The sequence below is a fragment of the Gossypium raimondii genome, chromosome 5, assembly GCF_025698545.1.
Source record: "Gossypium raimondii isolate GPD5lz chromosome 5, ASM2569854v1, whole genome shotgun sequence".
Lineage (NCBI taxonomy): Eukaryota > Viridiplantae > Streptophyta > Magnoliopsida > Malvales > Malvaceae > Gossypium > Gossypium raimondii.
The window spans coordinates 8624027-8648097 of NC_068569.1; the positions used below are offsets into that span (position 1 = coordinate 8624027).

General features: G+C 31.4%; 4 protein-coding genes across 6 annotated transcripts; 2 read left to right on the forward strand and 2 right to left on the reverse strand.

Annotated features, from left to right (window-relative positions):
• Positions 1–1112: 1112 nt before the first annotated feature.
• LOC105769691 (protein LIGHT-DEPENDENT SHORT HYPOCOTYLS 4) lies at positions 1113–2233 on the forward strand. The gene has a single exon (XM_012590487.2). It carries the CDS (start codon positions 1454–1456, stop codon positions 1988–1990), a length of 537 nt encoding a protein of 178 aa, XP_012445941.1. The 5' UTR covers positions 1113–1453; the 3' UTR covers positions 1991–2233.
• A 5354-nt stretch (positions 2234–7587) lies between these two features.
• On the reverse strand, positions 7588–11351 carry LOC105769690 (probable WRKY transcription factor 14). 3 transcript variants are annotated; one of them, XR_008196152.1, is made up of 4 exons: positions 10431–11351; positions 9576–9716; positions 8358–9036; positions 7588–8271 (listed from the first exon to the last, which is right to left on the reverse strand). XR_008196152.1 is itself a non-coding variant. In XM_012590485.2 (3 exons), exons 1-3 carry the CDS (start codon positions 11069–11071, stop codon positions 8433–8435), a joined length of 1386 nt encoding a protein of 461 aa, XP_012445939.1. In that variant the 5' UTR covers positions 11072–11351; the 3' UTR covers positions 7588–8432. The 3 variants fall into 3 exon arrangements, 2 of the variants coding, with proteins under 2 accessions (XP_012445939.1, XP_012445940.1); XM_012590485.2 differs by having other exon boundaries at positions 7588–9036; XM_012590486.2 differs by having other exon boundaries at positions 7588–9036; positions 10437–11349.
• Positions 11352–20654: 9303 nt separating this feature from the next.
• LOC105769694 (non-specific lipid-transfer protein C, cotyledon-specific isoform) lies at positions 20655–20987 on the reverse strand. The gene has a single exon (XM_012590489.2). It carries the CDS (start codon positions 20985–20987, stop codon positions 20655–20657), a length of 333 nt encoding a protein of 110 aa, XP_012445943.2.
• Positions 20988–22140: 1153 nt separating this feature from the next.
• LOC105769692 (non-specific lipid-transfer protein C, cotyledon-specific isoform) lies at positions 22141–22864 on the forward strand. The gene is made up of 2 exons (XM_012590488.2): positions 22141–22541; positions 22650–22864. Exons 1-2 carry the CDS (start codon positions 22201–22203, stop codon positions 22657–22659), a joined length of 351 nt encoding a protein of 116 aa, XP_012445942.1. The 5' UTR covers positions 22141–22200; the 3' UTR covers positions 22660–22864.
• Positions 22865–24071: the final 1207 nt, after the last annotated feature.

Sequence of the window (24071 nt, forward strand, 5' to 3'; positions counted from 1 at the left end):
TAATGGTAAATTGCCCTAAAGTAATACCCAAACCGCCTTAATGTAAACATTCCAACCAGTCGAGACCACACCTTCATCACTAACCCCTTCAACATCTCACCACTCCCCACAGCAAAGCAAACCATGACCCCTACCATCCACAACATATCCCATACCAGAAAAGGAAAAAAAGAGATAAATAAAAAATCATGGACAAATCGAAGAAATCAGAAAGCAAGGGAGCAATCAAAAGCTTAGGTTTTATTGAAGTTTACATGGGGGAATTTTGACACTGTTGATCTCTCCAAACTAAAATTAGGAAATTGATGTAGGATATTAGTCAACTCATACCCCAATATATTAACCTTACAAATATAGCTTCAATTATTAGATTTGATAAAATAATGGTCATTTAATTTAATATCGATTGAGATTGAGAAGACGTTTTGGAAGGGTGTACAGAGCAGATCTGACCACACAAGACCTGGCCTGCCCTCACCTCTTTTTCTTTTGATAGGGCCCTCCACTTATCACCACCACCTAATCCCTCCCTACCTTTACCCTAATCATGCTTTTTCCTTCATTCATTAATCATTACTCACCACCCTTAACTTTCTTTCTTTCGTTTTTTTGGGATCAACTTAGATATATTCGTAATTATATTTAATATTTTTAATTTAATAAAATTAACTTCTTTAAATTTATTTTTTAAATTTTAATATAATATGTTTTTATTAATTAATTTTAAACTATACATTTTATTATTTATTATATATTTTTTAAATATGTGATTTTTACTGGCATATACATATTTTATATATTTTGTGTTGTATTTTACTTATCATATAAATTGTGTTCTAAAATTTCAATATAATGCCATTTCTTGGTTTTTTTCTTCTAGAACTTTTCATAACCATTTTAAATTTTCTATAAAATTTGAACGCAAATATCATAATTCATTTCATATATATGAAAAAGTAGTGAAAAAGTCAAAATATAAATTTCCGTGGATCCTAAGTAACTTACAGACAGCAATAACGTATTTACGCGGTACTTAGCCAGTTGCCACGTCTTAGCTTGGCGTCTTCGCTTTCGCTTCATTTCTTTCCCAGTTTGAAGTAATTAAAATATTAATCAGACTCAGCTCAGCTCCTAATATAAAACCTATTATAAACACGTGTCGAGTGATTATTGGAGGATCAGCAATGGTTTTGTTTTATATTCTCTTTAAATAGCAATAAAATCGATGCTCCGACACTCCTCCAATTATTAACAAATTCGCTCCCGTCTCTCACTCTGTGTCTGTCTCTATATATCTCCATAAACATTCCAACATTCCAAACGCCTTGTTTTTGTGAACATCATAATTATAATTATATGCAGAAAAACAAGAAAAACGTAAAGAAACCATCACCCTTAATCCGACTACTGTTTCTGTATCTTCACAACCCTAGCTAATCCCAATTTAATCAATATGTCAGCAGCTGTTGCCGCCGCCGCCGCCGCCGCAAGCGTCTCATCTAACACCACTTCTTCTTCTCATCATCCAAGTAACCAGGCGCCGAACCATGGCTGGATACCCTTTTTTCAACCACCGGCACAACGTGCAGCGCTCCCAGCTTTGAGCCGCTACGAATCTCAGAAGCGACGTGACTGGAAGGCGTTTGTAGAGTACCTGAAGAAGCATCGCCCCCACTTGGGTCTCTCCCGCTGCACCGGAGTGCATGTGCTTGAATTCTTGGACTATCAGTTCGGGAATACTAAACTCCACACACGGAACTGTCCTTTTTGGGGCAACCCTCCTGACCCACCGTCGCCATGCTCATGCTCTTGCCCTCTCGACCAAGCATGGAGCAGCTTGGATGGTGTGGTAGGGCGCCTCCGTGTAGCTTTTGAGGAGAACGGAGGCCAACCAGAGACCAACCCTTTCAGTGCTCGTGTTGTGAGGCTGTACCTAACGGACCTCAGGGATGCTCAAGCCAAGGCTAGAGGAGTTGCTTATACCTTTTGAAGAATAAGATGATAAATGACGATAATGATGAAAGCATTTGGATTGGACGTTGTTGTAGGAAACAAGTTGGGTGGTCCTGCTGGGGAATCCCTGTATGCATTGTCTGTGATGAACTAGATTTATGTTGTTGATCACTGCCACTGGCATTGGAGTAATGTACATTTAATTTACATCTTGTGTCTGTCTTAACGGATCAGAGTACTGGAAGAAAATTTGAAGGCTGTTCTATTTACTTTCTTGAAATCTTATTTCATCTTAAAGTTATTATGATTTATGATAAAAGGGTTGGACCACAACATGTGGTGAGGGAAAATCCTCACACGTAATTAGCTATTGCTCAAAAGTTTTGTACCAAAAAACAATTAATATCTTTGAATTTAAATATTTACCAAAATTAGTTGGTAGACAATACCTTTTGTTTTCTTAAATTTACCACACATCTATGGGTTGTAAAGAAAATTATTATCAACATGTATCCTCACTAGGGGAAGTGATTGTATATGAAGCTGTGATTTCACGTTATCTTTATCTCTTTTAATAAAATAATGACAAATCAATTTTTTTCTCTTTAACTTTTAGATTTTTCTCTTGAAAAATTTAAATCTAACCAAAAATGTTAAAATCATACAGACAAATATGATTTATTATTCATACTTTCATACAATCCTTTTGCTCCTTATTAGATCTCATTATTTTACCAACGTACTAGAAAAAAAATGTTCTACACCAAAATTTAATGTTTAGCCACTAAATTATAGGTAAATTTTAATTTTAGTCATTTAATTAAAAAAATCTTCAATTTGATCACTGAATTATTTGAAAGTTTTCATTTAGGTCACTAGGTTGTTAAGTTTTTTCTTCTTCTTAAAAAGTTTCGCCAATGAACTCCAAGCAATAATTCAATGATCAATGCGGTGGACCAATACCCCTTGACGAGTAGGACATGCCTTAGATCTATAAGTTTATCTGACAGCCAGTGTCGAAGATCGAAGAAAAAAGCTAATTGAATTTTGGTTGGCAAATTCATGACATCCAAAGTTGTTTCATGAAAAAAAAATTGTAGAAGAGAAGGAAAAAAATAACTTTCAATTTGTGCAAATAATGTGAACAGAGAAAGACATAGCAACGATTTTAACAGTTTGGTTACTTAAATAAAAACTTTTGAATAGTTTAGTAGCTAAATTGTAATTTTTATAATTAAGTGACCAAAATAAAAATTTACCCTTAATTTAATTAGTAATGTGTTTACCCTATCTTATAACTTTATCAGCCTTTTATTTTCTCCATATATTATGGCAGAAGTTGCTCTTCATTTGTGCTCATGGAAAATAGTTCTAATCAAAATATCATTTTCAAATTTACTATTGTTGGGGAACACGATAGTTCCAACAGATTATTATTGAAATCACTTAATAAAAATGAAATAAAAGAAATATGAATAGACTACAGTGTTAAAAATTATATATAACATCTTAAGCACGATTATAATATTTAAAATTAACAGGAATATATAAGATTTTAACAATTTCGATTTATTTGTTTTAAATTTTATTAGATTAAATTAGTTTTAATAAGGCACACTTGTATAGTTATTTATTAATATTTAATCTTTTACAATTAATAATTTGTGGTAAAATAAAATAAAATAAAATAAAACCTTTTTTTTACTTATATCTTTGTCTAAAATAGCAACTAGTTTCCATGTAATTTGTTAATTTAAAATTTATATCATAAAAATGCCAATTAATCAAATTAAGAGCTTCTATGTCCTGCTTTAAAGATGAAGGTTATCTAGGTATACCAAAATACAATAAATCAAAATTAGAATATATTATAGTTTTTTTATACAAATTGTCTAGAATTACTCATAATTCCTCCCCAACCCTTTAATAGGAGGATAAATGCATTTCAGGGTACTCGAACTTACATTCTCTTGCATAAATAATAATACCGATACCAATCGAGATAGAACTCATTCAGTGTATATTATATGAGTATATTGTTAAATCAAATGGATAGTTGCTAAAATTATGAACGTATATTACCTACAACTTTAAAGAAAGATGCCAATACATGAATGTATAATAATTTTCATGAATCTATTTGCATGGCACATAGTCTAAGTCTTATTAGGAATAAGATGCTAATTCATTTTTTCATCTCAATAATGAGTACTAAAATATATATTCTTTTATTATCAAATCAGATATACTTGGTTTATGTTTCAATTATGGAGTTGAATTCGTATAACTTTTGGGGTAATAATTGTGAATAAAATATTTTATATTCTAGCAAATCTTAGTAAACAAATAATTTAGTGTATTAAGATTATGTTATATATTATAAATTGGTTGCATCGCATTCATATATGAGATATAATTCCAAGTGATGTCAGCCACAGAAGTGTAGTATGGTTGGAAGGAGGAGACAGATAGACTTCAATTTGACAAATGACATTTCCAATTTTCTTTTTCTTTTTTTGTAGATTTTAGTTAAAGGTGATAGTGATGGTGATGGTGGTAGTGGCAACCATTTGGATTAGGAATTTAGGTAATATCCTGCTTTGATTTTGTTTCCACAACTATGACTCACTCACTATTATTAGTGATGTATCTTTATAGTTCCATTCACTCGTTCATTTCTCAAATATTTTAATTTAACCCTTTGTGTATCTCTTTTACAATATAAACTTTATGTTTATATTATTATATTAACGGTTAAAAGTTTTATATCGATGTCGATTGGATCTTAATTCAGTTGTATCGATATTATTGTCGGTGCAGGAAGACGTGAGTTCGAGTGCGCTAAGCGCATTATCCACCTATATAAGAAAAACAAAAACCGTCCATTTTATCGAGCATAATGACACGAATCATGCTTTAATGAGTTATAATATGCAACACCAAGTAGTTCCGCTTTCTCGTTTCGAGAAGTGCATTGTTGAAACTGGGTTAAAATGCTAAGTGGCTCTAGATTCAGGAGTTCACGAAAGACAGATCATTTCTACCTATATTGACAATATTATTTGATCGGGTAATAGAGATACTCTAGGCATTCCATTAGTTATGTATCACCATTTTAACAAAAATACTTGTATACATTAAACTGGCCGAGTTTAGCAGGATAAATGTATTAAAAAGGGACAAATTTTAGCTATGGTTGGTGGCGTACTCTAGGCAAAAGCGTATGATTCATTTTATTTTTTAAATTACATTTTCATAAGTATGTATTTAGTATGAGAGTAAGGGAAAAAAAGTTCTGCATTACCATATTGTAAATTATTCAACTCCCATCACAGAGTTAATTAACTGAAATAAGTTAAGTGGGGAAGATTTGGTTGAAGAATGGTAGATGGTTGATGCACTTCTAGTCCTCGCAGGCTATTGGAACTACAAAAGGGCCCAATCGCCATTAATGATGGGTGGAGGCCAGATGTAGATCATGGCAGGTTCTGGTAGCCCAAATCAGGCCTATCACCCACCTGGAGAAGGTGAGTGAAAGCAAATCAAATTTTGCCTAACCATTACTGACTAATTTCACTCTCAAAGCTTTGTTTCTTCGGCTGCTTAACTGATGGGATTGTATTCCATTGGTGAACCAAATGCTTTTCTGATTGAAATTAGGGTAGGGCTGTAAGCTGTAAGAAGCATAACTTAGAGGTGCAAAATGGTGAATATATGACGAGAATTCAACTAGTGTGATAATCAAATCTTTGATCAAACCATTCTTTTTCCATCAACTTATAATTTACGTCTAGATACTTGCATCAAAATTTCAATTTAGTGACTACATTTAAAAATTATTTTTAGTTAAATTGTTGAAACTATCAATATTCTTTAGTAAAAATTTACTCATTTAATCGTACTAACTTCAGCAGCAATACATTATGAACTCAATAACCATACTTGATAGGAAATTTTAACCCCAAAAATGCATAATAATAAATTTAATTATATCTTTTTGTCAATTTAGCTCTTATTTTTTAAGTTTAATTTAAAATAGTCAAATCACTTTGTTAAAGGAAATGCTAATTAAAACATTAATTTTTTTAGATGTGACACCTGCATGGCAGTCCACATGTGCATCATGTTGGCATGATACTATTTGTCTTGTATGCCACATCATCAATAATGTAATAATGATAAAAATATTCAATAAAATAATATGGATTGTCACGAGGATTGTCATGTTTAAAAATTTAACATTTTAGTCAAATTTTTCATGAAAAATAGCAATTTAACTCTTTTGGAAGGTTGATGGTTAAATTCAAGTCATTTTAAAAATTGAGAGCTAAATTTGAAAAAAAAAACCATAAAAAATAGTGTGAATTTGAGTTTTTAAATTAATTTTCTAACTTTTAAATACAAACATTAAACCCCACAGTTTATTAACTGTAAAGTCGACAACATATTCTTTACTTTATTTTATATCAAATTATATTATTACTCCATGTGAAATGCATAAGTTGCAATTTTAATCCATGTAATATATTTGGTTAATTTTAGTTTTATGCTTTTTTAGATTTTGAAATGTCGGCCAAACGATGATAGTTAAATTTATTAAACAAATTTAAATTTTTTAAGTAGTCGTAATTAAATTATAAAATTTTGAGATGTCAAAATATAATTTTATTATATATTAATTTTTATTTCGTCATTTTAAAAAGAATAGAAAGATATTTTCATTTTTAAATTACATTGCAATTTTACCACGTATTAATTTATAAGTTTATCATTTATGAATGAAATGAAATACAATTTTCCTTGATTGCACCCCTCAATTTCAGCATGTAGGTCCAATTTTACTATTAATATTGTATCATGTATAGGTTGTGGATTAATTCATGTTCTTCAATTTCATCATTTTAATCCTAATTCAAACTTCAACTGTTAAATCCAGTAAGAAAAATGTGTGAAAATAGCAATCTAACATGGTATTGCACATGTGACACCATGTTTGTGATATAAAATTTTACAATTAGCAAAATTTAACTTAAACGAAATTAATAATTATTATCTAGATTAATATTAAAGTTTCAAATTAAGGTTACTTAAATTTCACAGCTTAATAGATAATTATAAAATAAAATATTAAAATAATAATAAATATGCAATATAGATATATTTGTATTTATAAGAATTTATAAAATACTTAATAATATAAATATAATATATTAAAATTTATAAGTAGAGATGAAGAAGTCAAATTCTTACTCAGTTTTTTATTATTATAAAATTTAAATTAGCCTACTCAGATAAGTAATTTCATTTTGGAATTTTAACAAAGTTGATGGGTTTAAAGGTAGATCCTAGAAAATGATAAAAGTAAATAAAATATTAATTGAAGGTGGATTTGAATCGAAAATCACCTATGCAGCTGGGTTTCTAACCTATATTATTAAATATATATATAAGCCCTAAAAAATAATAATTATTAAATGTTTAAAAGAAATGGATACATTAATTACATAGGAAATTAATTAGGTGCCGTAGATTAGAACACAAAGTCTTTGACTCTTACCTACAAACACTTGTTATTCTCATGCCTACATATATCATTAAATGCACATCACATGATTGGATTACTAACAGAGAATCTTTTAAAATTAAAAATACTGCTACTATTAATGTAGATGGTTTTGAAAACTGTCCTTACAATGCATTGAACAGAATATGATAATATGAATTATAAGAAAAATAGTGTACCCAAAAATACAAAAAGAAAAAAAAGTGGCAAATTTCTGAATTTCTCTCCCATGCCAAGCTCCAAATACTAATACTAAATAAATGGAATTACACAGTTAGGTGGTTGGATGGATATATAATAAAAGAAACAGAAAGCTGAGGAACCCAAGGCCAAGGCCGAAGCTTGTTTAAAAGAAAAAAAAAATATACTTCTCTCTCACCATTGCACATATCCCTAGACAACAAGATTTGACAAGAAAAGTCAAGCTTTTCAAATGATTTTTTTACCACTTATTTCCTCACCATCAAAGCATTTTAATCATGGGGTGTTTTTTTTTTTTTCTCATAAGAAGAATAGTAATTAATTTCCACTCAAAAAAAGAAAAAGAAAAAGAAAAAAGAAGAAAGGGCAAGTCCCATCCTAAATCAAACTGCTGCCTGCCCCTGAGTTTTCCAGTCATGTCTGATGGGCACGTACTTGTTACCACTATTCAAACCTTCTGTTCCTCAGCTTTCTGTCCCATCCAAAAGGAATGTGGGACTCCACTCCCAATCCCAGCGCCTCCGTCGTTTTCCCCCCCTAATCTCCGTACTATTCTGGTAAATAACAATAACATTATAACTCCCCCAAAGAAATTTTTTAAGTTATAATAATATTCCACTAACAAGGTTTATAGGAGGACCTTGAATTATTGTTTAGTGTGGAGATTTGTTGCTTCTAAAACAAGGTCTTGCTATAAACCCTTTTTTGGCGTCTTTCAGAAAGAAGCATCGTTGTTCCCTGGTGGCCAATCAAACAGACCAAAAGGATCCATTATTTTCTTTTCTTTCTGCTCATCTTGATCACCACCACCGAATCCTTGTGGGAACAATAGATTCAGAGGGTCTGTCTCTATCTCATCCAATTCAGCAAAGAAATCTTCGGGTTGCTGCGAGTCTCCAGCCATTAATGCAGGTCTGTAGGTTTCGGGGATTCCTTCACCAAATTCAGCATCGTCTATTTCCAGCTGCTTCTCCATATCTTCACTCTCTTCTTTAGCTGATGCGCTTGCGGTTGAGTTAACAGCTGCAACGGTGGGAGATAAAGCATCATTGCTGCTCTCTTTAAGGTCTTCTTCCTTTGGGGTTACTGCGTTTTGGGTCTGGGAACGTGGTGAGGTAATCTTGGAAGCAGCAGCATTATTATTATTGTTTTTGGATGGTTGAGACCTTGTTGATCCCGCAAGAGCGTTTCTTTGGGTCGGCCATGGATGGTTGTGCTCGGATGTATAGGTGATTACAAGCATATTAGGATCAGTACGGCTTCGCTCCACTTGCTTCCTTGCAGAGCAGCCTTTGGAACTGCTGCACCTGTAGTAGCCCCTAGAATGCAGTTTACAAGGATTATTTATTGCAATTAATTCACCCACATTATAACACTATTATATATCAGTCAAAGCCGATGGCTTGCATATTAATCTGATTTACAACATCTTTAACTTATGAACACAAAAACAGGAGTAGAACCACAAATGTAGCACTAGGTAACAAAGATGAAAACATCGGTTATTTATGTTTTGCATATATTAGCAAAAGCATTGGCGAAATAGGGACGAGCATGTACGTATGATGATGAAATGTGCAATTTTTGCTTGCTTGGCTGTATCATATAGTGAATCGGTTTCTATTAAGAAACCGAAGAAACATGATTTCTGCAGCTTGTCAGCTCAGAAGACAGATGCAGAATAGCTACTGCAACTGCAGCTTTAGTTTCTCAAACTTATTAGTAGCTTTTGGCTCATCTTGCGAATCAGAACTTAACATAACTAACTACCCAATAATGTAATATTTCTCCAGTAAAATATTATATTATAGTGTATATATCTATCTATCTATATGTATGTATGTATGTATGTATGTACCTTGGATAAGGGGAACCTTTGATTGGTTTCTGTCCGTACTTTCTCCATGCCCACAGATCCGAAGGAACTACTTCTCCACTAGACCTGCTGTTTGCAGCTGCCGGTGCTGGAATACAAACCACCTTCTTAACCTGGCTCTTTCTATATATATACATATAACAGTTTACATCAGTGTAAGAAAAGATATACCATTATTTGAAAGAAATAGCATTCATATCTATGGCTAATAATTATCTCTTGGGAGAGAAAGAGTATATGCTTATTACTTTAGCTCTTCATATACTTTTTTTTTTTTTTGTGGTGACATATGATCAGATTTACATTTTTGGTCATAATTTTCCCTAAAGAAGGTGAAAGTGATTGTAGCAATGAATATCATCCGTATTACTGCAGGTGGGTTAAGGAAGAAAAGTAAGTACTTCATGTAACTACATGAAAGCTAGGTTAGTTTCCCAATTAAGTCATCGACATACCTTTTTCAGGTTTGATTAAAAGGCTGTCAGGATTTTAACGTTTTAGCATTTATGTAAACTTCAGATGCCTGCAAATCATACACCACCACCTCTTCCTTTCTCCAACATATGAGATTCAGACATATGTAATGTTATAATTTGATTTAATTAGTACCAATAAACCCTAATTTCTTACCTTATAATTTTATGAAAAGAAATGAAAAAACCCAAAGTTAATACAAAAGTTTTCATTAATTAGTTTCCTAAATGCTATTAGTTCATGCATCATGACTATCAATTAATGAGACAAAAAGAAGAGCAATAAAAAACTATAGTACTAGTTGAAGGGGGGGGGGGTTCAGTTGAATAACGAAGACGAGGTTAGAGAATTAAATATTATTACCCTAACCTTCTCTTGATGCCCAGATTCCGCGGAGATGAGATCTGCAATGGGCCTGTGCTATCAATCAAGCAACTTTTTGAGGTGTTAGCATTAATCATGTCGCTCGGAAGCACAGCAGGCGCCTTAATTCCTCTCGGGGAAACGCAAGCAGCCATCATCGGCGAATCACAGGGCGACACAGGTAGCTTACTCGAGCTTGCCGAGATCTGAATCCGAGAAAATATGTTGCAAGGACTTGGCATGTCTTCTTCAAACAGCTTACCTTGCCCAACCATTGTACTCGAACCGGAAAAGTTGCAAGTATCAGCTTCAACGGTGGCGGAGCTGGTAGTATTGATGATATGATCAGTTGAATTAGGGCTGCTAAAGTAAGCTGAACAACCAGCTGCTACGTCAAGCTCGTGAAGAAGTGGATCTCTCATGGCGGAGAAAGGGTCACCAAAAGCGTTTAAACCGTGATCTTCCATGGCTGAAGAAGGGAAATTCAATGGATCGGAGGGGAATTGCTGCCAGCTTGAAGCAGGAACAGTGTTAGAACCGTGACCAGTGGCACAGCTCAACGGACCACCGCCACTTGCCCGAACTATGTCGTTTAAATCACCTTCACCTTGGTAGTTATCCATGTGTAAAGAAACAAACATGTAAGAAAACGAAGAGCTGATTCTGTCATACAAATCTACTACATCTATATTCAATCTCGGCTCCTCTCTCAGCTTTAATTTGCACCAAACTGATTCCAGACGTCAAAGACATGCAAATGTTTTGATTTTGAAAGGGAATATGAAAGAAACCAAGCGTTTTTCTTCAAGGTTTTAGAACAAAACTGATCGATCGATGTCTTCTTTCTTCTCGTCAAAAGCAATTTAAGACTGGTTTTTCTTTTCTTTTTCTTTTCAAGAGAGAGAAGGAGTCGCTGACTTTTCATAAAAAACTGCTCTTTTTTATATGCAACTAGATAACAATAACAATAGAAATAAATAAAGAGGATTTTTTAAACTACAAAACCATAAGTGGTATAGTAATTAACAATCTTACGTTAGTTAATGCCAAATGGGTAATATTTATGCAACTTCACTGAGGCCAACAAGTGAAGCATTTTTATTAAGGCTCACAACTTCAGTTAAAAATACATTTTATCCATTTATGAGACCAAGGCCATGCCCCTTTTACATTCACCTTCACTTCATTCTTTATATACGTATATAAGCTATTTTACATTTAACTTAAGATCAAAAAAGTAAATGAACTTTGTACTTGAAATTACTACTCATCGGAATTCAGCTAAATAAAACTGTGGTAAGGAATATATATTTGGGGGAGAAGCGTTTGGGGATAGCGATTGGTTTGGTGAAGGGACAGGGCAGTGCGTTTAGTTTCATACTTTGATCACAACCTCTCATAGTGATTCTTCACTTTTCAACCAGCATCCAATAATGTCCTACTCTACACCTTTTACCAATTAAATACAAAATGATATAATATTTGTTTTAAAAGAATAGTTAGATGATTAATAGAAAATTAATATAATAATAAATTTAACCACTAACATTTTTACGTTGTATAATTATTCAGCTAAAAAGTTTAAAAAATTAATTTATGTTCCAAATTTGATAAAAAGATCTGCCAAAACTGGAACCACCCGTAAGCTCAAGATCAGAAGCTTTTCATTTTCTCTTTTTTTCTCTTAATGCTCTCATTCACTTTGTAGGATCGGAAACTAACAACTTAGATTACTAGGTCTACCTTGGCTAACCCTTGACCGATTTCACAAGATCAATGCTTGAATTGTTCGATGTCAATTTAGGGGAGTTGCTCTTGTTGTTGTTATCACTGTTGCTTACCCTCTTCAGCAAACATAGACAACCTCATTGCTCATTCGATTCGCTCACTATTTAAAGGAAAATTGAATCCTCCTTTGAAATCATCAACATCTGGAGCCGAAAACGTTATAGGCTTGGTTGAGTCTAATGAATAAACGATTAAGATAAACAACTTGGGGAGACAAGAGTTCAAACAAAGTTGCAAATAAACTCAATTATTGGTCGTCTAGTCGATACCAAACAATGCATTTCGTTGATAAATAGGAGCGATTAGAATGATATCACTTCATCCCTACGTTTGACTCCATGACAAAATGAAGAACAACAATAGCAATAAGCTAAACAACCCACATTTTGAAAAATACCCTATTCAATTTCCAAAAATGAAAAACATACCCTGTTAATTCAACTCAATTTTAAGTCTAATAGCTTCAAAAAAAAAAAAATTAGCCTTTACTTCATCAATGGCAATCAGCTCAATCTAACAAAAAATGAATTAATTGTCATTGAGTGATATTAAGTTATCAATCATTTGAAGTAGAAGAAAGCAATATAGCTGGAGATTATTTAGTTTCATAATAAATATAAATTTTAAAATATATATATTTGTTTTATTTGAATTTACACATTGTTATTTTTGTGTAAAAAATGGATAAATGAATATAATATGTAAACGTTGAAAGCTAAATTTAAAATTAAAACTAAATTGACATAATGTGTAATTACTGAGGGTTAAATTTATTATTATGCAAATTTAAAAGATGCCACGTCAAATTTTTGTTAGTCGTTGAATAATGGGAGACCAAAAAGAAAATTTTGAATAGTAAGATGAGAAAAAATCTTATTAATAGTTGGGTGATTAGCAATATAGTTTATTTATTTCATTGCAAAGTTTTTTATTGTGAAAGAAAATTAGTCAATGAAAAAAGAATAACATTTGATGCACCTTGATGAATAATAACATAACACATTATCATTAAATAAAACTAACAAATTGTGAAAAACTTATAAATAAATACTAATAAATTTATTTAAATATAAGTAAATATTACTTAATTAGAACTATCATAAATAAATATAAGTAACTAACGGGTTTAGTGTTTAAAGTATTTGATTTACATTTGAACTTTTTTTAAAATAATTTCAATATGGGTTCTGATTAAATGTACTCTTTTTGACATAATGTCTAAAATTATCTATAGCTCCTCCCCAAGTCATAAATAAGAGGATAATGAGCTTTTGCGCACTCGAACTCACGTCCTCCTATATTGATAATAATACACATATCAATTGAGTTAATCGACGTACATTTGAAAATTTAGATTAATATAAATGTATGGTATAAATAGAGTGTTTTGAAAAAATAGTTAAAACCACCTCATAATACAATTCAAACATGATATGATTAATAAATATGATACAACTTGTAAATGACAAATAACAACATTTTGACATAAGGTTGCAAAGAATCGAAATTTGATTCAAAGTCAGATGGGGTTGACTTTGAAAATTTAGCATCGCCCATCTTATGTTGTGGTTGTAATGAGCTTATTTCCCACTTGGTTTCCACCATCCTATTATTGCACCCACTTTCCACGGTGTACAAAAATAAGGAGCCCTATTATTATTATTATTATTATTATTATTATTATTGTTATTATTATATACACTCGAAATTATATTGATGTAAACTTAATTAATTTTATATTTTAAAATTACAATAAATTATTGTTTGGATTTAACTCAATAATCTATTTCATTTTGCATGTAAAGTTTTAAATTAATCGATAATTTTATAATATCTATCACGAATAGATTTTTTGTGTTAAATATTTTTGCTTAAAATTATAATTAAATATTTTTAATTTATTCAAATTTTATTCTTTAAAGAATAAAACATGACATGCAACAATTAACTTAAATAAATCATATAGAAACATGTAAAACCAAATTAACTCAACACAAATATAAATGCTCCTTCATTTGTTTCTAAGTTCTAGAAGCTTTCACCTCATTGTTTTGAGGAATAGAAACAGGTTTTGCATAATCATGTATTAAGATCTATAGGAAGATTTTTTAAGGTAACAAGCGATGTCTTTATATTATTATAAAACCATTTTGTTTTTTTTTTATAAATATCACATATTATAATATTTAAATTCAAGACATTATAAATTTTCAACTTTCAATTTTCATATCAACTTTTAATAATTTATATTTATCCTGTAAAATTATTTCATCTACTCCGTAAGTCTAATAGAAAACAAAACATACCAGTACCAATGGACTCAAACCTAATAATAATATAATGAGCCTTAAGCCGGGATGATAAAGGACAAAGATTAAATCTAACTTGCCGTAATAATTTAGGTATTAGCGTGTTGTTGTTTTTTTCTTTTCTAATTAAAGTTTTTATCCAATTATTATCCAATAGGTTGGGGGTTGGACACCAAATGGTGCTCAATTATGAAGTATTAGACTCAATCATGTTTGATTAGACATTTGATGTCTTTAAGAATTTGTGTGTGTTTTTATCTTTAATTTCTGTGTGATTTTTGATATTGTAATGGAAGGAATGAATGATAGAGCACCGACCCCTTAAGTTTGATGAGACATTTTCAGAATCTAGCGTCTTTACTCAAATTTTTGGCTTTTCCTACAACTCTAATCCCAATGTGAACCATTTGTCCTCTTCTGCTTCTGCTTTCTCTTAATTCCATGTTAACGATACAAACATGGATTCTTATTTCATTTTATAAATTGAAAATTTCTTTTCAAGTTAAATCGAGTTCTTTTAATATAAACCATAAGAATTGAATCCTAGCAACCTCAGACACTGTCTTCGCATTTGCTTGAAATTCTGCTTCCCTCAACATCTTATAATTGTTTTATTGAAATAGAATTTAATTGATCGTAAGAATCATTTGCTCTTACTACACATTATTCAATGTATTTATATTATTATTTAAATTTCACAAATTAAATGAATATAAATTCCGATAGAAAAATATTAAATTGTTTTTAAATATTTGAAACAAATTATACTCCGCTTGGTTTCAAGAAACATATATTGACTTCATTTTCTTAAGAAATGAAAATATTGAAGAAAACATGCTTGGTTGTAAAAATATGTGGAAAACATAAAATAATAAAATTGTTTTCACAAAATGTTTTATAAAAGTAAAAACGATAAAAGCAAATGGTTTTAACTTTATATGAATCAGAATAAGTTGAAACCTATATAAACCCATAACTTAATTCCTTGAAAAATTAAAAAATATATTTGCAGAAACCAAACAAAGTCTTATATTTTGAATAAAACCAATAAAAATGATAAATTGTTCGATTTGTATTCACCCTACCAATATGCATAAAACCTTAATTTTACCATTACAATCAATGTTTTATTTTTAAATCTTTTACATTTCAATACTAACACACAAAATTTTGACCGGTATATATTGCAAATTTTATTTCAACACATTGTGTGTACTGTTATAAATACACATTTTTTATTGTATATTATTTTTAGACGAATTTTCTAATATATATATAAATATACAACAAGTATGGACTTTATCTTTGAATTGCGCCTTAAAATTGGTATAGCTCGACGCCTTTTAGAGCTAGTTTAGTATTCTATTATCATTAAAAGTTTTTAGATTGTTTGATTTAAAAAAGTATGTGGTAATTTGTATTCTTAGGTATTTAGCATTTTTATCATAATTGCTAGTGAACATTTAGAAACTAAAAAACTAATATAAATGATATTTTAATAATTTAAAATAATGATAGATTAAATATTTAAGTAAATTGATATAATAATACATGAGGTATAAATTACTAGAAAAGAGAGAGAGATTTTAATAAATTGAGTTAAAAATAAATCCAAACTTTTAAATTTGAATATTGTTAGAAATTGATAAATAGATTGAGGCGCAAAAGCAGTAGCAAACAGCCTTATTCACTGTTGATGAGCGTTTGACTAGTATGATATAGAACGGCTCGAGACTCGAAACCATTCTCCAATTGAACCGCGCTGGTGTATTTCAACATTCTCAAATGGTAATCTTATACCAAAGTTTTAATGTCTTTGTCAGTTTCCCGGAGAAGCTAGCTGTTATTATTATTTTATTACACATATTACATGAGTAAGATATTCTTGGCAGTAAGAAACCCTAGCAATATGTTATATAGTTTAGTTAGTTGTATTATTGAAAAATGGAATTCAGACAACAGTTGCCCCACGTTCCTGCATGACAACCCCCCAATAAGAGAACAAATTAAACTGGGATTCTCTGACCATTACAATGCAGTTCTTTTGTCTTTCCATGTGAAGAGCTACCCCATAATTTAAGCACTCGTTTTTTTTTTTAAATTTAATTAAGATATAAAACAATAGTTATTAATTAATTTGGGGGGAAACCCTTGTTGGACGCTGACGCATTAAAAAAATGTTGAACCAGAGAAGTTAGGTGCAGGCGAGACACTTGCCTAACCCTCTTGCACCGCTTGACGTCATCGCCTACCGCCCTTCTCACCGCTTGCATCCATCACATCACAGCTATCTACAACTATTTAGTATTTACTACCTATCTTTATATTTTATTTTTCTTCCATATTAAATAAAATGTTTTTTCTTTTTTAATTTTATTTCAATCTCAATAGCATCTATTCATTAAATATCTTACATTTCTTTATAATATGATATTTTTATAATTTTAATCTCAATTTCTTTAAACCTAAATGAAATAATAAGTTAATATCAATTAGATTTTCTACTTCTTTGAGGTTAAAGAAATTGGCCTCCCACAGAATGGCAAGTATTTTCTTTTTGGTCAATGGAATGGCAGGTAACTATGATTGAGTCTGAAGGAAACTTTAGATTTAAGGAAGGGGTTATTTAGGGTGGATCCACTGTTTGAGAATGGTAGTGAAGGAGAGCAGTCAAAGTTAACATCATCATCAAAAGCTATATATTAATGGGCATTGACATGCCTTTCCACTGACTTTACCACACATTACCGGAATTTTGGAAGGCTACTCCACTCGCCATGGCTGGGGTTCCTGTTTCTCTCCGCCAACCACACTGCACGCCTACCATCTTCTTTTCACTACCCTCTCACTTACCCTATGCAACTTAACTCTGCTAGACTGCTACCCAGTTATACCAAGTAACATTTTTAAATTTAAGATTAAGAAGATAGTGTTAAAAGTTTGCAAAATATATTATTATTTTTGTGCGAAGTCCAAATATGTTTTTTATTTAATTGAAGGGTGAAAAAAACATAAATTGAATTATTATTTTGAGAGATTAAAATGAAAAATCTAAAACTAGATAAAAGAGCAATTTCTTCTCATTTAACTCCTGAGCAAGCACCTTGTTTCCCTTGTGACAATGTATACTATATTGAGGGAGTTGATTGAGTTTATTACCCTATCAATTGGAGTCTAATTTAATTAAACAATTATTGAAAATCATTTTATAAAATAATAAAATTATTATGAGTGTATTTTTGTACTTTAAGAAAGAAATGATGTTATTGCCAAGGCAATATAACATCCTCGTTTATTGTTGTAGCGAATAAAATAATTTTTATATAATATATTTATTTTAAATTTTGAATGAAAAAAATGAGTGAGAGCTTTCCTCTGACGAAGCTAAACTTAGAAATAAAATAAATATATGAAAGAAGAAAGAAAATCCTGAAAGGTAGATTTCTCATCACTTAAGAGATTGACGAGTTAATGAGTACGACTTGCTTAACATGAGATGGATGGATAGACATAAAGTTAAAAGCGTATTGGAACTGCAAAATCTCTCTACTTTTTTTTTTTTAATATCTTGTTTTGGGATTAAATTAATGTTATGGATAATCAAGCTCTTGGAATGTGCGTCATTTCCCATGTGACATAAATGACTTTGCTTCCAATGACAAGAAGTAATTGAAAATAATAATATTATTTTGTGTGCATTACACCCTTTAAGTGCTTTCCAAGTTGAAATAAATAAATAAAATCGACCCATCACCCATTCATATCTCATCTTTTATGAGATCATTCTACTTTTCTTTTTCAACAAAGTTTATATAATCTCATTAAAAATGGAATTTGTCCTCTCCTTTTTTTCTTTTAAATTTTAATTTGGAGGAGAGTATTCATTTTAGCTGACTTTGATCTATTATTCCTGCTTTCAAAACATTTTACCATACGTACGTAAATAAGATCAGTAAAGCCTCATGTGTGTACTAATACAAGTCATGTCCAAATACACATTTGGTTAATTTGATGTATTAGCACCAAGTTATGTACTAATATGTTAAAAATAGTGTCTTTTATGGGAATCAAGATATTTTCTGTGTTTATTTTATGATTTATAAAATTTAATATTTTTGAAATTAATAATTATTTCTCTTTTATTTTTAAGATTTGATTTTGAATCCTACCTTTAAATATATAATACACGTAAATGGATAGCATTAGAGTTTTAAAACAACAAATAGTTTTAACATAATTTTGGTGTTATTTATAGTGAAAAAGTGAATGGTAAATAGGAAAGTGGAGACAAACAAAATTATAGATGCTGGGCCAAAGGAACGCTACTCGTAATATTTGGATATAGCTAGCACGGCAGTCCCACTATTTGGTAATAGTTTCCAAATGCTAATAGACACGCCTACTTGGCGACCTCACTTTGGTGGTGTCTCACCTAGGGAGGGTCATAATAGGTTTAATTCTCTTTATTATTTTAAAAATTCAATCCAATTTTATACATATATCATTGAAGTTTAAAAAAAAAAAAAAAGAAGCTAAATATCATACAAAATCAAATGGACTAAACGATTCATTAGTTTCGTTAGATTTTTAAAATTAATGTTTTTACATAATATTTATCAATAAATATTGAGTATAATGTATTATTTAATTTTATATTGCCTTTATATATTTGACCTCTAAATTATATATACTTATTTTCTAACTTAAATTGTTTCATTATCCATTTTGGTACCTTAAAGCTCAATCAACCCATCACGTTATCACAGAATATGTCATATCAACAATGATGTCGCACATTCTCATTGGCCAACTTTTTTAACATTATTAGCTTTTAAGTACTAAAATGGATAAAGAAAAAAAAGTTCAAGTACTAAAATATGATAAAAAATAATTTAAGTACTCAAATGAGAAAATAGGTGTAGTTGAAGAATCAAATAATAAACAAAGCATTTTATACTATAAAAAAGAAAAAAAAAATTTTGACCGCGCTCAAGCCTAACACTTTCAAACTGTGCTTGAAAAAGGGAAGGTGGGGCTAAACTTACTCCAACAATTGACCTTTGAATTTTTGTGAGCCCTTGTTTGTCTACATGAATCTTCATACATTATTCTTTCTCTTGTAACCTTTAATTTAAAAGTAAACAAAAAAGGTTGGATTTTAGTAAAGATAAAAAAAATGTTGCATGCCCAATTTTTCCTTTATACAAATCAATCGAGAAGAATGATCCAAAAACGACCAATGGTTCCCTTCCTTTCCCTTTGTTACAAAATGGTTGGATTTGTTTTAATAATTTCTTTTTTGTACTAAAAGTTGAAATTGATCGCCGGCATTAATATGTTTCAGCTTTTCCCAGCTCTATCAGCAATATGTATATATGCATGCATGCATGTATGTATAATCAGATGCTTTCCCATTGTGCTTCCATTCCTTTTTTCAATTTTCCTTGATGCGTTGTTTTATTAACCTCTATCATAATAATGGTAGGGGTAATGAATAATATCCAGTTTTAATGTGGTGTTCATACATGGTTTTCAGATATGGACCTTGTATCGTTAGGGTACTTTTTCAAAGAGGTAAGTCGGTAAAGGTTAAATATTATATTATTCCTTTTTCATTTTTATTACTTGCTTACTATTAGGCTTGTCGTTTATGGTTGAGTTGAACGTGCATCGTTTTGGATGAATTATCATCTCTGTGCTCCTCTGTTTCCCGTGCAACTTGAGAATTCTCTCTTACTAAAATTTATGACTCGGCTAAACAGAAAATAATAAAAATAACCAATGAGTGTTTTTGCAAAGTGCAAAGAATCAAGATTGCAAAACATGCAAGAAGTGAGCCGATATGATTCCACTAAAAATTATTTGTGACTGCAGCGTAAGATCAAAGTGTAGGTCCATAAAAGACCAATAATAACATTTTAAACTGTTTTATTTGGACTACTGCTGTGTGAAGGAGCATTGCCTTCACTAGGTCGTAATTTAGTGAATCCTGCGTATATGGTCAATAATCAAAATATATAAGAATGTAAAAGACGGTTAATATTAAGTCATTTTGATGTTAGGTTTCTGCTGTATACAATGATTCAGATTATATGTTCATATCAAAATTACCCATGTATGGAAACACTCACGTCTCGCAATTGGTGTTGACGGAGACAGGGAAGCCAACTTTGATGTTCCAGGCTCGAGGAATCCTGGACAAGAACCTGTCTTGGATTCCAAGTGACTTAGCGCCGACCTTCAAGCATCGGCAAATGGCCTTTTTATCCTCCACGGATTTGACGGTCTGAGCAAGCTGCTGAAGCCCATCGCAGCATGCAGAAGAGGGCTTGGCAGCCATGTCTGTCGCAAATCCCAGGCATGCAGCTGCGTTGGCATCCACGGTGGTATATGGAACAGCTGCCTCACCACTGTTGGCAAGGAAGAAGAGGAAGGAGAGAAGAAAAAGCATGGAAAACATTCAAACAATAGGGACTTCATTGTTACCGGGTTGTCTGATGTTGAACTCAGCTGATGCAACTCAAAAGCACCTAAATAGCTGGCCTAGAACGATGGAATTGGCTTGGGCCTCGGGGTGATCATGGCATTTAAATGGGAAACAGGGAATAGCTACCTCATTTTCATGCATTGGGGAACGGCCAACGGGAGGTTTTTTTGTTTTTGTTTTTGTTTTTCCAACAACATCTGATATATATTGTCTTAACTGAATTTATGAAAAATTGTTTTGTAGCTGGTTACTTATTTAACCATTAACTAATTAATTAATTAATATTTTTGATGCAAGTCAAGTCTTGATGAAGTATCTGATTTCTCTTTTTCTTGTGTGTGTGTAATTTAATGGTAATGGGCACAGCACAGGAACCCTTTGGAACCTATATATGTACCAATAACATTAGACATTATACTATTTGATGATAAGAAAAAACAGAAATCAAAGGCATGACACTTCTGTCGTTGGCTTTCATTCTTTAGAGTATTGGGTTGCTTCGTTTAAATGGGCTCCTGAAGTTTAGTAGTAAACTTAAAAAGGCACAGGGTAATATTATATATATATATATATATAATACTATTAAAAAACTACCTTATATTTTAAAGTTGAATAAAAATAATACATTAAATGCGAAACCTAACAATTCTCAAAGTAGTAATTAGATAAATATTGACCGATAAAACTATGTTTTATTCATTAATCAAACATCATTACAGAACAAATGAAGATAAGAAAATTGGACAACAACATATCAACCCAACACCTGAACCCTATACGCTGCTTTGTTTCCTTCTACTGTATGATGATGAAGCTGCATTTAGAAATCGACAGACTCATTACACAAATCAATTATAAAATTCAAAGTATACTCCGTTATATATGTACGCCATTAGGATGATATATTGAGGCATTGTGTTGGTATATATATTCATTTATTTGTGAAAGTAAATGCATTGCATTGCATCAACGGAAGACTGTTTCAAAGAAATTAATCTGATGGATCAATCACATCGGGAAACACAAACCTCCCGGACCCCGAAGCTCTATAATGGCATTGCCATATATAGCTTATCTCTTCCCCCTGCTTTGATTATGAATGCTCTTGATTCCCTATTTAAATCCATCATCACCATTCCAATTTCATCAACCTATACCTTCCTCAGAGTTTCACCCACCAGCTACAATGAAGTCCCTATTCTTTTCCATGCTTTTTCTTCTCTCATTCCTCTTCTTCCTTGCCAACAATGGTGAGGCAGCTGTTCCATGTACCACCGTGGATGCCAATGCAGCTGCATGCCTGGGATTTGCGACAGGCATGGCTGCCAAACCCTCTGATGCATGCTGCAATGGACTTCGGCAGCTTGCTCAGACCGTCAAGTCCGTGGACGATAAAAAGGCCATTTGCCGATGCTTGAAGGTCGGCGCTAAGTCTCTTGGAATTCAGGATAGGTTCTTGTCCATGATCCCTCAAGCCTGCAACATCAAAGTTGACTTCCCTGTCTCCGTCAACACCAATTGCGAGACGTGAGTGTTTCCATATATATACGTTTCTCAATAATCATATATCGCATAGCATGTAAGACTTAATATTGTTACTCAAAATTTCACTATTTTTATTGAATATGTATGCAGGATCCACTAAATTACGGTGGAGATGGAACATGCAATGATCGTTGAAGATGCCCAGTAGGTAGATATAGAGTTTAGTGTTGCCTGAAATAAAACTGGTTAAGAGTGTTGGTCCTTTTGTAGACCGGAGCTTTGGCTTAACCAAATATCGATAATGTTGGATTCATGTATTCACAAGTAGTTTAATCAATTAATGGAATTGCGTTGAGTTGTTCTAATCAAGTGTTCGTGCTTTTTCGCCCTACCAACTTCGCTAATTAGTAGCAAAGAGAAATTAATTTAATATCCCCGCAACTGTTCATAACTTACAACAATATTTATGTCAGAATCTGCTCAATTTGGTTACTAATTAAAACTAAAATCTAAATACATTATAAAGCATGTATATTTTAATGCATTATACATAACCAATTTCTATTGGTTGTATTTGATCATCATACGAAACAAAGTAAATGCATAAATGCACCCAAAAAAAAAAAGTTTAAATACAAAATTAAATTCATAAAATTCTCCGTTGATTTTTATAGCAGGCAGACATGCATTTTCATATTTTGTCTTAATATTAGAGTGCTTCGTTGAGTCATCATGTTTCAATTAGATGGATTTTTCGTTATGTTTCACTAATTGAATTAATCTTAATTGATTAAGTGAGCCAATTTTAATTAATTGACCTCCTTGAGCTATTATTTACACATTGCTCACCAGCTTATATGCATGACTTGTGACAAATGCCTATGTTTACCTCTTTGCTACATCTCTATTTGTTTTGAAATTATTTTACATCCTACTCGTAATGTCAATTTTATACTAGTTGTACCCTTCATTTTTAACTAATTTAGTAAAAATTATCCACAAACATTAACAAAATAACATGTTTTACATATAAAAAGTGTTGTTGTTTCATTAAATGATCTACCAAGCACACACATAAATGGGAGCAGGGTGAATTCCCAAAAATAAGGATTTGATAAGTTCAAATTCTACAAATTATTTTGTTTACAATAAATAATTTCCAATATTAGTATTGTCAAATATGCAAGGCAAAAAATCTATCCAATCTCTCTCAATTTTGAAATTAAGTAAATTGACACCTCTCAAATAAAAAATAAAGCAATATAATCAGTGCTAATTTTTAGGGTAATAACTATAAGTAACATGATAACAATTTTACGTGGCAAAATAAAATAAAATAAAATCAAAACTTATTTTAACAGGTCCCTTCATATTTCTCCATATAATTTCAATTTAAAATCTTACTCTAAACATGGTGGACCCTTACACACTGTTTCATTAGAATAGCCATTTTCCCTTATTCTTGGATCAACAATGAAGCTTGAATTTGATTCAGCAATGAATTATTCAACAAAATCCTATTTCTTTCCTATTTTTCAAATTTACCAAATCATCATTCAATGGAATGTACTA

What these genes read in the sequence shown, in the direction of transcription:
- LOC105769690 (XM_012590485.2), bottom strand. Translation starts at nt 11,071, where the DNA reads ATGTTTGTTTCTTTACACATGGATAACTACCAAGGTGAAGGTGATTTA. An exon ending in GGCATCAAGAGAAGGTTAGG is followed by an intron (nt 9,717 to 10,430) that starts GTAATAATATTT and finishes GTATATATATAG; the next exon opens with AAAGAGCCAGGTTAAGAAGG. An exon ending in AAAGGTTCCCCTTATCCAAG is followed by an intron (nt 9,037 to 9,575) that starts GTACATACATAC and finishes ACTGCATTCTAG; the next exon opens with GGGCTACTACAGGTGCAGCA.
- LOC105769694 (XM_012590489.2), bottom strand. Translation starts at nt 20,987, where the DNA reads ATGTTTTCCATGCTTTTTCTTCTCTCCTTCCTCTTCTTCCTTGCCAAC.
- LOC105769692 (XM_012590488.2), top strand. Translation starts at nt 22,201, where the DNA reads ATGAAGTCCCTATTCTTTTCCATGCTTTTTCTTCTCTCATTCCTCTTC.
- LOC105769691 (XM_012590487.2), top strand. Translation starts at nt 1,454, where the DNA reads ATGTCAGCAGCTGTTGCCGCCGCCGCCGCCGCCGCAAGCGTCTCATCT.